Genomic DNA, 14807 nt, shown 5'->3' with positions numbered 1-14807 from the left:
AAGTTTAACTACTAACATAACTAGATTCTACCACAGTCAAAAAAAAACAAGCATGATTTCAAACCTCTTAATGTGTTTTTATTTTTTTAACCAAAAAAAAAAATCATAAGAATATTGAAATACCAAGCATATGTTTGGTTGATTTTTTAAGTCCTGTTACACCAAACTTGAATTGAAACTTGTTTATCACCATGGATCAAACCAAAAAAAACAAAAATTTTGGTGGTTTGATTCAATTAATCTGTTTTGGTTCAATTTCGTACACCACTCCTTGTTAGTGTTCCTCATTTTCATATGCCTGAAGCCAAATAGGATTGAACTACTTATCTAAAGCATATACAAGCACCCAAATGCAAAATGCCTAACTAAACACATAAATCCTACCGTCAAGTCGCCACCATATATTCTCACTAACAGATCAAGTGGAGAAGTTCAGATAATCGCACTTTTCCGAAGATCTCGCTTGTCCTGCCGCAAATGGCGCACCCTAATACCATTTCCATTGACATGAGGTAGAAGAACTAAGACAATGTCATCGACTTTCGTGGGAATCCTTCACAGATGTCTCCTTTTTCTGCAGTTCCATCTCTTGTGTGGTTTGTTGACCTTCAGTGCTGGAGCTAGATGGCTGCATACCCAAGTCACTTGTGAGTCCACTGAACTCGCTACTGTCGTGTTCTTGGCTTTCTAGTGCAATCTTTCTAAATTTCTTTAAGTCTTCCTTGTATTGGCCAGAACTGTAGTCAATGCTTCCATAAGAACCATACACCATGCTGTGACCAGGTGTAATTCCATCACTTAGCTCATCCAAAGACATATTCCCTTCCAAAGCTCGAACTATCTAATTTATACATAAATGGTACACCATGAGGAAATTTAACATTAATAAACGTTTGGTTCTAGTAATTTGGTAGAAAAGTAGTCACTAGATAAAGTCATTCAATCAAGTTACAGTCAATAACATAAAGAACTGGCTATAAAATCACCTGGCTCATTCGTGGACGAATCCGTGCTGAATGACGTACGCAAGCTGCAGCACAAGCAATCATTCGAGCCATTTCAGTGGAATCATAATCCTTTTGCAGCTTTGTATCAGCTAGAGTGTCATAATTGCCACCTTCCAATGCTTGACTGAGAAGAGGCCTTGCCTGCACATTCACAAAATTATCATTTATTCTTCCATGGAGCATCATAACCTTGAGTTTTTCAGCATCATTAACCTCAATCTGCACTCTTTCAGAACGTAATAACTAAGTTCTGCTATGCTTTTTCGAAAAAATGACTGCCGTGAAAACGCAAAACATACCAATGACTGCTATGCTTTTTCGAAAAAAATGACTGCTATGCTACTATAAAATGTGTCGCCAAAACCATTTAACAGATTGGCATTATCATATGCAAGTAAGAAATCAGAAAACACAAGTTGAGCAAAGAAATCGATTTTTTGACTTGAATTAATTGGGTTTCCTCCTTAAAATTTTCAAGTAATTCAGAACCACGTGTTTAGTCTTCTTATCATTTTCTAAGAATTAGGAACTTCATGCTTACTTTAAGGATAAAATGATATGTTTGATAATGTTGCACCACATTATACTGATATAGACAAGTGCAATTGAAGGAGTATGTACCCAATCTACGATGCTGTCATCAAAGGGTTGAGATCTATCAACAGGCCGTCGACCAGTAACCACTTCCAGAAGCACAACACCAAAGGAAAAGACATCAGACTTCTCTGTGAGTTTCCCACTAGATGCATACTCTGGAGCCATATAACTGCAGTAAGGAAATGTGCAAGTGGAAATGTTCAATATATTTTCTCACAACAATAGAAGGTTGTGATGCATGAATAGCCCAGACAGTATGTTGACATACCCAAAAGTTCCCATAACTCGAGTGGAGACATGAGTATCAGTATCCAAAGAATGCTTAGCAAGCCCAAAGTCAGAAACCTGAACATGAAAGATTCGAATGGATCAATTTAATTGGAATGATTAACATTAAAGGGAATTTAACCAACCAAGTCAAACTCTATTGTATCACGCAGCAACCTGAAATAAGTCCATGCATTTCTAAATAAGTATTTCCAATTGAATGATTCCATCACTAAAGGTGAAATAATATTATTGTATACTTTCATATAATTATTAAAAGATATATGAACAACTCATAGAATTTACACAAATATAGATAATATGACTTCTAGTTAGGAGAAGAAGGGATTGGAAGATGGAAATATTTTGCACTTTTCTGCTACAAAAGAAAACAAGACAGACACTTTCTATACTTGTTTCATACCTTCGCTTCAAAGCTATCGTCAATAAGAATATTGGCGGCCTTGATATCACGGTGTATAATCTTGGGCTGACCTGAAGATAGATATAGATATACCAAAAATAGTTAGCTTAAATCAGAGATCAATAATCTAATATAGGTATACGGCCTGCTGAGTGCTGAGAAACTCACACTCTTCATGTAGATAAGCTATTCCTTTTGCCGAGCCAATAGCAATTCTCATTCTAGTTGACCAGTTCATAGTTGGTCTCCCTTTTCCTGTAAGATCATTTATGTTTAACGAGACATTAATTCACAAGCACAGTTGCATTATACTTGCAACATATTGTTTATAATCCTACAAATCTCAGTTTCATACAAAAATGCTATGACCTCCTTGCAAACCTAGTTGAGCTATTGAGAAAAGGAGGTGACTCTATCATATCAATGTTACCAATTTATTGTCTCTCTCTGTCTCTATCAGGATTCAGGTCAAGCAATTAACTAAAATAGCTACACTGTTCTTCTATTCTTATTACAAATATTGCACAAGCAACCGTTGATTCCCATTTAATGAGAAACATGTCCTTGTTGCTACCTCTAAGTTGATCACAACAGAGAATGTGACAGTAAGACTCACCATGCAAATGGAATTCCAAGGTGTCATTCGGAACAAACTCGTAAACCAGCATCCTTTGGGCTCCGGTGATGCAATATCCAAGAAGTGAAACAAGATGTCGATGATGAACACGACTAATGATCTCAATTTCTGCTTGAAACTCGCGCTCCCCTTGTCCACTCCCAGCTTTGAGCTGTTTAATTGCAACCAATTTTCCATCACCAAGGATTCCCTTATGAACATAACCGAACCCACCTTGACCAATGAGATTAGCATCCGAGAAACTATTGGTTGCCCTTGCTAATTCTTCATAAGTAAAAGTACCCTGTGACACCCCAAGAATGCTAGGAGATGACGCAAATAGTTTCTCAGAGCCTGTTGACGGAGGTTCATGGGAAGTAGGAGGTGAGATTCCTGGTGGGCGGACAGGCCTTGGGAATGATGACATTTTATTGTTTGGAGGACGGTTGTTCTGTTGCCAATGCTGAGGTGGCCTATTATCATTGTTATCTGTAGAATAAAAAAGACAGTGAGACATGGAAAAACAATCTGGTAGACATAGATCAAACCAACAATATAAAAGCAGCATCTTCATCAAACTCAAAAGAGTTATGTTTCTGTGGGACAAGCACTGGCTGAGAATAGAATTGATAACATACGGCATGCAAGTAGAACCAACCATGTGAACAAATGAATGTCAAAAGAGTAAAAACAGCATGACAAAGATACTGATGAACATGCAGTTTTAGAAGGGCATGACCCTAAAGTTGTATCAGAGGGGTGGTTTAAAATTTTATCAATTTGCTGACTATTTTTGTTCGCAATTATTTTGGTATTGTATAGCAGGATGTAAAATGGAACTTAGAATACAACATAAGTTGAAAATTTTCAGAAGAAAAAAGCAGTTAACATGTAAACCCTTGAGGTATTTTACGAGAAAGAATTAGGAAAGAAAACGATATCATGTAACAGAAATTAGAGGTGAAATTAGAATAATTCTGGAGAAAAAATTAGTAAGGAAAAAAAAAACTAAAGTCAAAGTGAACACTACAGTTTGAGTAACAAGCATACTCTTTTAAGCTTGAAACAAAAATCCCTTTCAAATATATTTTTTTATCTTTTTCTTCTCTGTTAAAACATGGTCATATTACCTATAAAACTAATTTGCAAGATTATCAAGAAAAACAATTGAATAAATAAATAAAATTCAAGAAAATAAACTATATCACTTCAATATCAAATCCAAATAATCTCGTCCCAAAAATATACCGCTAATCATCATATGCGTTTAATAAACTATAACTTTGAACAAACTATTCTATCATGCAATTATTAAGTACTAACACTGTGTTGCAATTTAAAGCAAATATAAAGCCACAAACTTCACGAAGACATTTAAATTCATATACCCACACATACATATCTAAGTTATAGTTCCTCTAAAATGCACCTCTTTTATATTCATAATGACCATCTAGCTAACTATATCTTTAGTTCAATCTGCACCCAAAAGTGAAAAGTTCAACGCCCGACACTATTCGATCATTTAGCTGAATTTCAGACAATGAATAAGCATCCACACCTACATAGGATTTCAAATAATGTTCTAACTAGGACTATTTTAAATCAAGAAATATAATAAACAGCATGCAAATACAACAAGCCAAAATGTACAAAATTCTTTCAAAGGAAAAACAAAACACTAAAGACCAAAGAGAGATCATAACTTTGTAAATATAAGCTCAAATGGTATAAACGCTGCGTAACATCATGGGTTCTTTTGTCTCCCACGAGCGATCCCCTCTCCGATTACCAATTAAAAAATATAACATATAAACTTTAATAATCTTGCATGATTAATTATTAAATTTAAAAGTGAGTTAAAACAAATTAAAAAAATAATACAACCTTTATAATGAGGTACTTGAAAGTGACCAAGTGCTTCAGCTGCCTCCTTTTTTTTCTTTCTACGGTAAAAGAAAAAAAATATTCCGACACCAATCAACACTATCACTGCTCCAAGCCCTATTCCGACTATCAACCCGGCCAAAGCTCCCGGCGGAAGTTCCTTCCTCGACGGAGATGCCGCCGGAGGAGAAATACTTGATCCGTTCGTAGTGGAAGAGTTAGTCAACGGCGGCAAAGTAGTAGAGTTCGTACCAGCTGGCGACGGAGGTAAAGCAGTGGAGGAATTGGTCGCTGGGGGCGACGGAGGAGAGGTGAAGTTTAAATCCGGTGGAGAAGTTGGAGCAGTGGGAATAGGAAGTGTAGGACTGAGTCCCGGGACAGGCGAAGACATCGCCGGAAAAGGAAGACTTCTCTTTTTCCGGCGAAAAATGGGTTTTGTTAATTAATTGAAGAAAATGATTATTTTTGTGAGAGATGACCAAACGCTGAACAGAAAATGATGTGTGGACCCCACTTTTTTGTTTTGTAGTACATCAGAATTTATGAACAAAGAGATGACCAAATTGGTCTTCGTCACTGTTCTATGTAATGCAGGAGAAAGAAAGAAAATTAAACCTTAACTATGTTTTAATTTAACTGTCCGTATTCGTTACCCTTCGGCGTCGTTTTACCTTTATTAAGAACTAAGAATCAATATCAGAAATGTTTTATTCTCTGTCGAAAAAATAATGGCTTGTTCTGTCTCTTGGGAACCGTATCATGTGATGCGTAATAAAAAATATAGTTTATTTTGTCCTAACACCAAAATTTGAAAGAGTTTAAATTTATTTTTTATTTTTTGATAATACGAGTTTAAATTAATAATTCAACAAGAGTATCACGGTTTGTTCATCAATTTTAGAACTGCGAAAAGATTATGACGTCAGTTTTTGGGTTAGACTATTCAAAAATTAATATGAAGCACGGAAATTTCGACGAAGTTGCGTGACCCATTTTGGAAACGTTTCGGAAACCGGAAACTCTCAAAAACTCTCGGAAATTTATAAGTAAACGTTTCGGACCGTTTCCGTAAATAAAAAAATTATAAAAAAACCTAAAACATTCTCAACAAATAATTTTTTAATTCAATTACCTACAATATTTATTGTTCACGTTATTTACAATAAAACTTGTCATCTTATTTTTGTGATATTTAATTATGTTTAATTTATTTTATTAATTAGCATAGATGTATAAATAAAATTTAATACATATCATTTTTAATTTCTAATTTTATAAATCTATCCCTGTATTTTTATTATTTACACGTTTCCCCCACGTTTCGTGTCCTTCATTTTAGAAAATATTGTTTCGCATGTCGGTTTCGTGTCATTTCCGTTTCCCGTTTCCGTTTCCGTGCTACGTAATATAGTTTATCCTTTATGACAATTTAGAAATGCAAACAAATTTATAAAACTAAATAGTCATTAGTAGCACATTTTAGAAAAAATTAATACTGTCTCCGTTTAAATTGTTAGATAGTTTATAATATATATAAATATTAAAAATTTAATTCATCTAAAATAAATAAATTATTAGCCTAATGTTTTAAAAAAATCGACCTTTTAGCCTCTTTTTAATTTTACCCCAACATTGTAAAACCGTCAATTGTATCCAAATCCATACATTTTCTCTTCCAATTGCACATGAACTTTTTATTTCAAACGATTTTTTTAACTCATGGATAAAATCATTCAATATCACTAAATCTCAAGTTAAAATTATATTTTTTTCCACTTGAAAAAATTCATATAAATCTTTCATCTTTAAAATCTAATTTAAATTTTTTTAAATTAATTTAAAATCTTAATCAATTAAAATAAAATAAAATAAACTTTATTTAAATAAATTATCAATAATTTATAGAGTCACATTAATTTCACATCGGCAAAAGAAGACAGAGTCCACATGAAAACCTATAAATACAAGGCCCAAAGCCAATTCTAAAAGTACGTAATATTGCATATTTGTCAATATACTTTCAATATATCCTTTACTGACTTTAGCATCGGAGTGGACCCTGGACTCGAGCCCAAGATCCATCCATTCGTGCAGTAACGCTGTAAGAGTCTAAACGGAGCTGATACACATTCGTTCTGGCAAAAGGCTCACTTTAGCCCCTACGGTCGGACCAAAAGAATAAATAAGCCCTTAAGGTCAAGGTTGGCTCACTTCACACCCCGTAATTTTTTAAAACGGCTCATATCGCACCGAAACTTAAAACCGTTAATTTCCTCTGCCAAATGATGACGTGGCACATAGGTAAAATGTTCAAAAAAGTCTTTAATGTTTAAAATACTTACCAATTTCATAGTTACAAATTTTTTTTATCAATTTTCACCCTCTTTTTCATTTAAATATTAATAATTAAAAAAAATTAAAATTAAAATATTTATTAAAGCAATCGAAACACAATTAAACATTTAAAAACAAAATTAAACGCTTCGAGATCTAATTAAACGCTTCAAAATCACACTAATTACATTTTTTCTAAAAAAAAATAATTAAATTTAATCCACCCACTCACTCCCGAACTGTAATACCCCAAAATAATTAATTAGCTAATTGGACCACGTGTCTAATTTTGATTCGCCAGAGTGGCAATATTAGAAGAATTTCTGAAAAGATAAAGTAAATAAGTTTCAAGTAGGTCGGTTTTGGGAAATTAGTTATGTGGAAATCAAGGTTATATTTCAATTCTAAAGTTAGAATTGGAATTAAAAGGAAAAATGTCAAGAAAAGCCCAAAATAAAGTGCAGGGACCAAAGTGGTAATTTAGCCACTTTATGTCAAAAATGGAAATTTATAAGTTTGACGGGAAAGTGTTAATATCGAACTTCGTATTATTTATCGGATATAAGTAATACGTATAAGTCGTAATAAAAGAGTTTAACGATTTAGCTATGGAATAAATCGTATGAAAGTAAAGTCTGAAAAATAAATGGTAACAAGGAAAGAAAGAAAGGATCAAAGTGAGCTTTTAACCTTAACATATAAGGTTTTAGAAATTGAATCAGAAAGGAGAAGAAGTATCCAGAGAGAGCGAGAGAAATTCATTCGATTCCGTCGTTTCGCCGCCGTTTCTCCGTACGACGTCCGATTCACGTGATTTTCGCGGCAATCTCTTCGGAATTCAATCCTCTACTGATCTTGAGCTTCATTTCAAGGTAAAGTTTCGAATTTTTGGTGTTAAAAGCAAGTTATAGGCTGTTTTAGTTTAGGAATTGGAATGATTGATTTAAACTCGATTTTTAACGTTTTTGGAGAAACAAAGTTACGGGTTTTATCGGAAACGAAGTGGTTGGTGTGTGTGGCAAGTGATAGCACGACGGGAAGCCCGGAAACGATGTTTCCGGGGACTGCGTGCAGATCGCACGTGGTGTGCGATCGCACACCCGTGGTGTGCGAACGCACACCTGTGATGGTGTGCGAACGCACACCAGTGGTGTGCGAACGCACACCAGTGAAGGTGTGCGAACGCACACCCACAGTGTGCGAACGCACACCCATGGTGTGCGAACGCACACCACCTTGTGCAGACGCGTATTCCATGAGGGACTAAAATGGACTTTTGTCCGAGGGACTAAAATAGACTTAGCTCGACGTTTTACGCAAATAACGATAATGTAAAGTATTAAGAGAATTATATAACTCTCGGATACAAGGAGTAGTATTTAATACGTCGTGGACACGACTAAGAGTTTCTGAATACGAGAGTAATACCAAGAATGAAACCAATATTTAAATTATGAAAATATTATACGTATTAAAGTATGAAGTGCACGTCTAATCATAAACAATTTATCAGACGTGTCAGTGAATAGTGGAGTCAGTAGAAGCGGACTAGCGAGGGTATACCATCAGATCGATCATATCATTTCTTGGATTGCGGTCACTGTGAGTTGTACTTTTACTTTCATGTATTAAAACTATTTTATATACATATACTGTTTTCACGCATCGCATTATATATAATTGATTGAAATGTTATATGCTTTATTAATTTCTATATATGAGAACTAGTATGCGATCCGAAGAAACTAGCTACCTATTGGGTGTCAATAGGCTGTGTGATCACCAGTATCGAGTCAGTCTAGTATGATTGCATTGAGAAATGACTTGACACAGCTGGGAGCTGTTGATGAATACGAAATTTACGATTGGGTATATGATTTAGATACGCAGAGTGAACTCGGCTACGGTGTAGCCTGGAAGTCCCCGTATCTAGTGGCTGGGCCACCAGCGAGTTGGACTCGCAATTGATATTTACGATTGGGTTGGATGATATTTGATTGTTTGAGAGATGTGTCGCATGCTAGGATATTAGTTTCGTACGGATCAAATACCTGTTTATATGTTTTATATTAATATTTTCTTGAGGTGCGATGCTATGTTTTTATATTAATACTGTTAGTAAATGTCAACTCACTCAGTATTTCCCCAAATACTGACCCCTCACCTTTGATGTCTTTCAGGTGTTTAGCTTGTGGACTTAGCTAGAGGCCAATTTTGGAATGCAGAAGTCATCTGTATATATTAGTTTATGACTTCTGTGAATGCTGCAGTAGTGGTCCGGTGTCGATAGAACAGTAGCCTAGACAGCAGTTTATTTTATTGTATATATTCACTGTTGTTATTGTTTTATATGCTTTTGATCGGCTACGTGTTTTGTATATAATCCACGGCCCCAGATGTCGGTGTGATAGTTTGAGACACTAACTGATGTGTATAGTACCGTGAGGCCAGTTCGTACAGGGTACGGTAACTAGAGCCCGCGAGGTTTTGAAACAGTTAGTGTAAATGTATGATTATATGTTTTATATATGTACATTTGCTTCCGTTGTTTGGTATTGTTTATTTTATATTATAATTGCAAAAAATTAATTGTGATTTTAGGCTTGCTACGGGTTCCGGAGCTACCACTCCCGTTCCCTAGCGCCGGTTGCGGCTCAATAGTTTTGGGTCGTGACAAAGTTGGTATCAGAGCAGTTTGGTCCAGTTACCACTGCAAGTTTGTTTCAATGTTTGTTTGAGAGCAGTTTGGTCCAGTTACCACTGCTAGAGTTGTCAGATTGTTTGTTTGACTGAGAGTATTTGTCAGTAAGTATACCTAGGAACTACTGCAGCAAGAGTCAGACCGTGGTTGTCTGTAATTGTGTTATGTGTGCATTAGTAGTACGTGGCGTTACGCGCGCGAACCAGGACTATTAAGTTAGTAAGTGAATAGTATCTCTTCATACGGACGACTAAAGCAATTAAGTATGTGTTGCTTGTGCTAAGATATAGAAGGTGGTTACATGTTTGCAAATTATGAATAATTGAGAGGGTTAAGTATTTGCTACTCGTGCTGGAATTGTTAAGTGATTATTTGCTTGCGGACTACGTGCAGTTGGATTAAATGCTAAATGTTTACAGCATTATATAAGCTGATTTTGGAATTGCGTGTGAAATGGGCTCAGATGGTCGCTTACGCTCGAAATTGTTTCTTTTCAGCATGTCTGGGCAAAACGGAGCTCAGTCGCATGCTGCGGAAGAACAGGAGGAAGCGCCTCCTATATTTCAAAACGGGTTTCATAATGAAGTGGGCGAACCATCTGGGGTCCATCAGAATGGATTCCACGCAAATCATGGAGCATCGCCAGAGATATATCAAAATGGCTATATGTCTGTATCGGAAATAGGTAGTTCTTCTAGAAACCGAGTTAGAATGCATTCACCGGAGATAGAGTACAGTGAAGGAGAGGAAGAGGAACCGGAGGAAGATCCGGAAGAAGATCCTGAAGAAGACCCTGAGGAGGATCCTGAGGAGGATCCAGAAGAAGAATTAGAGGAAGAAGCAGAAGAGGAAAATCCTCAGGAAGAAGAGTATGAAGAAGAGGAGTTAGATGAGTTAGATGTTGAGGAATATAGAGGTGACTATTTCTGGTCAAGTGTGCGGAGGTACCGCAATTTGAGGGAAGATGCGGACATAGCTAACGGTCAGGCGCAGATAGCCCTAAATCAGGTTAGGAGGCAGATGCGTTCTTTTTCTAGAGGGATGTTAACTGTAGGAGCGTACTCTACTGATTTTCTGCGGATGGCAGAGGGAGTCCCTAATCTGAACGAAAGCAATAGGACCATTAATCGTAGATATGTCAGGGGTTTAGGACCTCAGTTTGATGAGCTGTATGAGCACGTGGACGAACATTTCAGTACGCTTACTACAATGGCCCGTAGGATTGAAACAGAGCATGAATGGTCGGGTGATCCGATACGACCTTATTACTTTAGACGTGAGTACCACCCGGATTATGTCAGTACGTCCTCCAGAACTACAACCAACCCTTATTTTGTGCAAAGAGGTGGACGGAACTCAGGTAGAACAGTTAGGGGCCGGCATACAGGCATAGTTATTAGGGAACCTAACGTTCCGCGTCAGGCACCCCCAGGTATTAGTAATTTATATGCTTTGAGTAATTGTGTTTATGTGTTTGCATTATTGTGTTTATATAATTGCTGCATTGCATAGTAGAATATCAGTAATAGGTATTGCCTTTAGGATAATACCTCAGAAAGTGAGAACCTATAGGGAGCGCTGTTATTAAATACGTGCCTAAGAAAATAGATATAAATATAATTTACAGAAACAATAACATGACAAACATCACATCATATAATTATCGCAAACGTAATTCCTATATTACGTTTTTGAATTAAAGAAAGAAGTGGACTACTTGCAAGAAATCGATGTGAAACATCGGTATCTGCATCTGTATATGACGTAGTTTAGAGTGTTGCAGAAGTGGATGTGGTGATTAAATCAGTAGAAAATTTTGAATTAAATTGAGTTGTCGGAGATATGGATAGAGAAGAAACGTAACAGGAGAACAGTCTGTAAATGACAGCAATACAAAAAAAAAAAAAATTTAAAATATACCCAATAAGTATAAGGAAAGCCTTTAATAGTCGCAGAGCGTATAATCTAGAGTAAGACTTACGATTTTATGAAAATTTTGAAAGTTTTTATGATTTTTCAAAGTACAGTTGTGCTCAGACATCGCACATGACATTGCATAATCACGATAGGAATGCATAAGAAATTGATTTTTAAAATGTAGATCATGCATCATATCTTTACAATGATAAAGAAAATGCGATTTTGGGCAACTCCTTGGTGATGAGAGATGTCATCACTCTGAGCAACAATTGTACTAACGATTTTAAATGGTTTATGAAAAGTGGTTTAGAAAGAGCTGCGCAGCCAAAAGAAGTTTTAAAATCGTATTATTCAGTAAGTAAACTCGGATATAAAGCCCTGCGACAAAGAATAAAAGATTCTTATTAAATAAGAATAAAATTGTAAAAGAAACTCCAATAAAAGAATAAAGCCATGTTAACAATTATTGCAGTTAGCCTAAGGAAGATAAGGAATGATCATCGGGAAGCATACGCAGATAAGCTGCGATGCACTGGCAATGTTTAAAGGATACAGAATTTATCTTTATACAAGAGTAAAGGATGGAACGACAGGGAGTCGTGCAAGACGAAAGAAACGTAACATATACATAAGAATGATGTGTGATTACTCTTATGATTAAGATAAACGAAGTAGCAATTGAAAGTTATAATTGGAAGAATAAGATTAAAAGTATGAAGGACAAGAAGATGGTAATATGAACAATGAACATTAAGGAATATTTTAAGGATATAGTATTTATCCTTATAACAAAATAAAGGATGAAATGACGAAGCAGACGATTTTGTAAAATATGGAAGTTGAAAACTTGATGGATCGAAAGAGATGATGATGCTATATGACTGATAATAAGTAAAGTTACTAATATCAGCATTAAGAATTATAAGTTGTGTTAACAGAAAGGAGAAAAGTACACGTATAGATATACGTATCAGTAAATGTAAAAATGGTGGATGATATGAAGAAAAGTATAAGGGTAAAACTCAAATACCCTCAAAATTTAATAAGATGACTAGAGAAGTGAAAGTTTTAGAAATACGTCATAAGGATTGTCAGAATAGAGTAACAGCAATAGAATTGCTATAAACGAAGGAAAGATGTAACAAATATAACAAGTAAAAGACAAGACAAGAGTCGATACTAGTACAAAGAAATAAAGTTATTTAAAGACAATTAGAATCAAGATATAAGTGCTGAAGAAGCTTAAAGCGAATAGGACGACAGTGAAATGAAATTATTCCCTGACTTTGGGAATTACAAAGTAAGTACAATATAAATGTTAAGAACAATCGGAAAACCCTTCAAAAGAAGACGAGAGGTAGAATAAGAATAAGTTATTAAGGATCTAATGAATCTGTTGAGGATGAAAGTTAAAGATGGAGTCAACACGTCGTGACTATTCATGTATAAAGAAGACGAGTAGCAACCCCATGGCTACTGGAAATGAAATGATGGAAAAAAAAAATGTTAGACAATGATTAGTAACAATCAGATAGCAATGACGCAAGGACTACGACATCAAGGATACGTCCAAGGTTATTCTATTTCGGGGAAGACAACGAATGAAACGAAAGTAGCAATGAGAAGATTCTCAACTATGCAACAGCAAGAAGCTACTATGAACAAAATAGATAATTGATTAACAATAAGTACGAAGTCATAACTATTAGTGAGAGTTAAGATTTAAAATAAAAGAAGAAACTACGTCTGACACGTAGTAATGGACGTCAAGGAAAGTATAAGGACGATTTTAAGATCCCAACAAGTTTTATGAAAATTCGAGGACGAATTTTATTAAGGGGGGAAGAATGTAATACCCCAAAATAATTAATTAGCTAATTGGACCACGTGTCTAATTTTGATTCGCCAGAGTGGCAATATTAGAAGAATTTCTGAAAAGATAAAGTAAATAAGTTTCAAGTAGGTCGGTTTTGGGAAATTAGTTATGTGGAAATCAAGGTTATATTTCAATTCTAAAGTTAGAATTGGAATTAAAAGGAAAAATGTCAAGAAAAGCCCAAAATAAAGTGCAGGGACCAAAGTGGTAATTTAGCCACTTTATGTCAAAAATGGAAATTTATAAGTTTGACGGGAAAGTGTTAATATCGAACTTCGTATTATTTATCGGATATAAGTAATACGTATAAGTCGTAATAAAAGAGTTTAACGATTTAGCTATGGAATAAATCGTATGAAAGTAAAGTCTGAAAAATAAATGGTAACAAGGAAAGAAAGAAAGGATCAAAGTGAGCTTTTAACCTTAACATATAAGGTTTTAGAAATTGAATCAGAAAGGAGAAGAAGTATCCAGAGAGAGCGAGAGAAATTCATTCGATTCCGTCGTTTCGCCGCCGTTTCTCCGTACGACGTCCGATTCACGTGATTTTCGCGGCAATCTCTTTGGAATTCAATCCTCTACTGATCTTGAGCTTCATTTCAAGGTAAAGTTTCGAATTTTTGGTGTTAAAAGCAAGTTATAGGCTGTTTTAGTTTAGGAATTGGAATGATTGATTTAAACTCGATTTTTAACGTTTTTGGAGAAACAAAGTTACGGGTTTTATCGGAAACGAAGTGGTTGGTGTGTGTGGCAAGTGATAGCACGACGGGAAGCCCGGAAACGATGTTTCCGGGGACTGCGTGCAGATCGCACGTGGTGTGCGATCGCACACCCGTGGTGTGCGAACGCACACCAGTGAAGGTGTGCGAACGCACACCCACAGTGTGCGAACGCACACCCATGGTGTGCGAACGCACACCACCTTGTGCAGACGCGTATTCCATGAGGGACTAAAACGGACTTTTGTCCGAGGGACTAAAATAGACTTAGCTCGACGTTTTACGCAAATAACGATAATGTAAAGTATTAAGAGAATTATATAACTCTCGGATACAAGGAGTAGTATTTAATACGTCGTGGACACGACTAAGAGTTTCTGAATACGAGAGTAATACCAAGAATGAAACCAATATTTAAATTATGAAAATATTATACGTATTAAAGTATGAAGTGCACGT

General features: G+C 35.7%; 1 protein-coding gene across 2 annotated transcripts; it reads right to left on the bottom strand.

The window, feature by feature from the left end:
* Positions 1–206: 206 nt before the first annotated feature.
* Positions 207–5417, bottom strand: LOC126682287 (proline-rich receptor-like protein kinase PERK15). Of its 2 annotated transcripts, none has more exons than XM_050377898.2 (8): positions 4799–5417; positions 2912–3400; positions 2464–2550; positions 2296–2366; positions 1873–1949; positions 1629–1773; positions 987–1148; positions 207–841 (listed from the first exon to the last, which is right to left on the bottom strand). In XM_050377898.2, the coding sequence occupies exons 1-8, from the start codon at positions 5187–5189 to the stop codon at positions 533–535; spliced, it is 1731 nt and encodes a 576-aa protein (XP_050233855.1). In that variant the 5' UTR covers positions 5190–5417; the 3' UTR covers positions 207–532. The 2 variants fall into 2 exon arrangements, with proteins under 2 accessions (XP_050233855.1, XP_050233856.1); XM_050377899.2 differs by lacking the exon at positions 4799–5417 and adding an exon at positions 4618–4707.
* Between the last annotated feature and the right edge of the window lie 9390 nt (positions 5418–14807).

Source organism: Mercurialis annua, linkage group LG5, assembly GCF_937616625.2.
Source record: "Mercurialis annua linkage group LG5, ddMerAnnu1.2, whole genome shotgun sequence".
Classification (NCBI taxonomy): Eukaryota; Viridiplantae; Streptophyta; class Magnoliopsida; order Malpighiales; family Euphorbiaceae; genus Mercurialis; species Mercurialis annua.
Note: the sequence above shows the minus strand (reverse complement) of the source record. Positions and strands in the feature narration are given on the sequence as shown.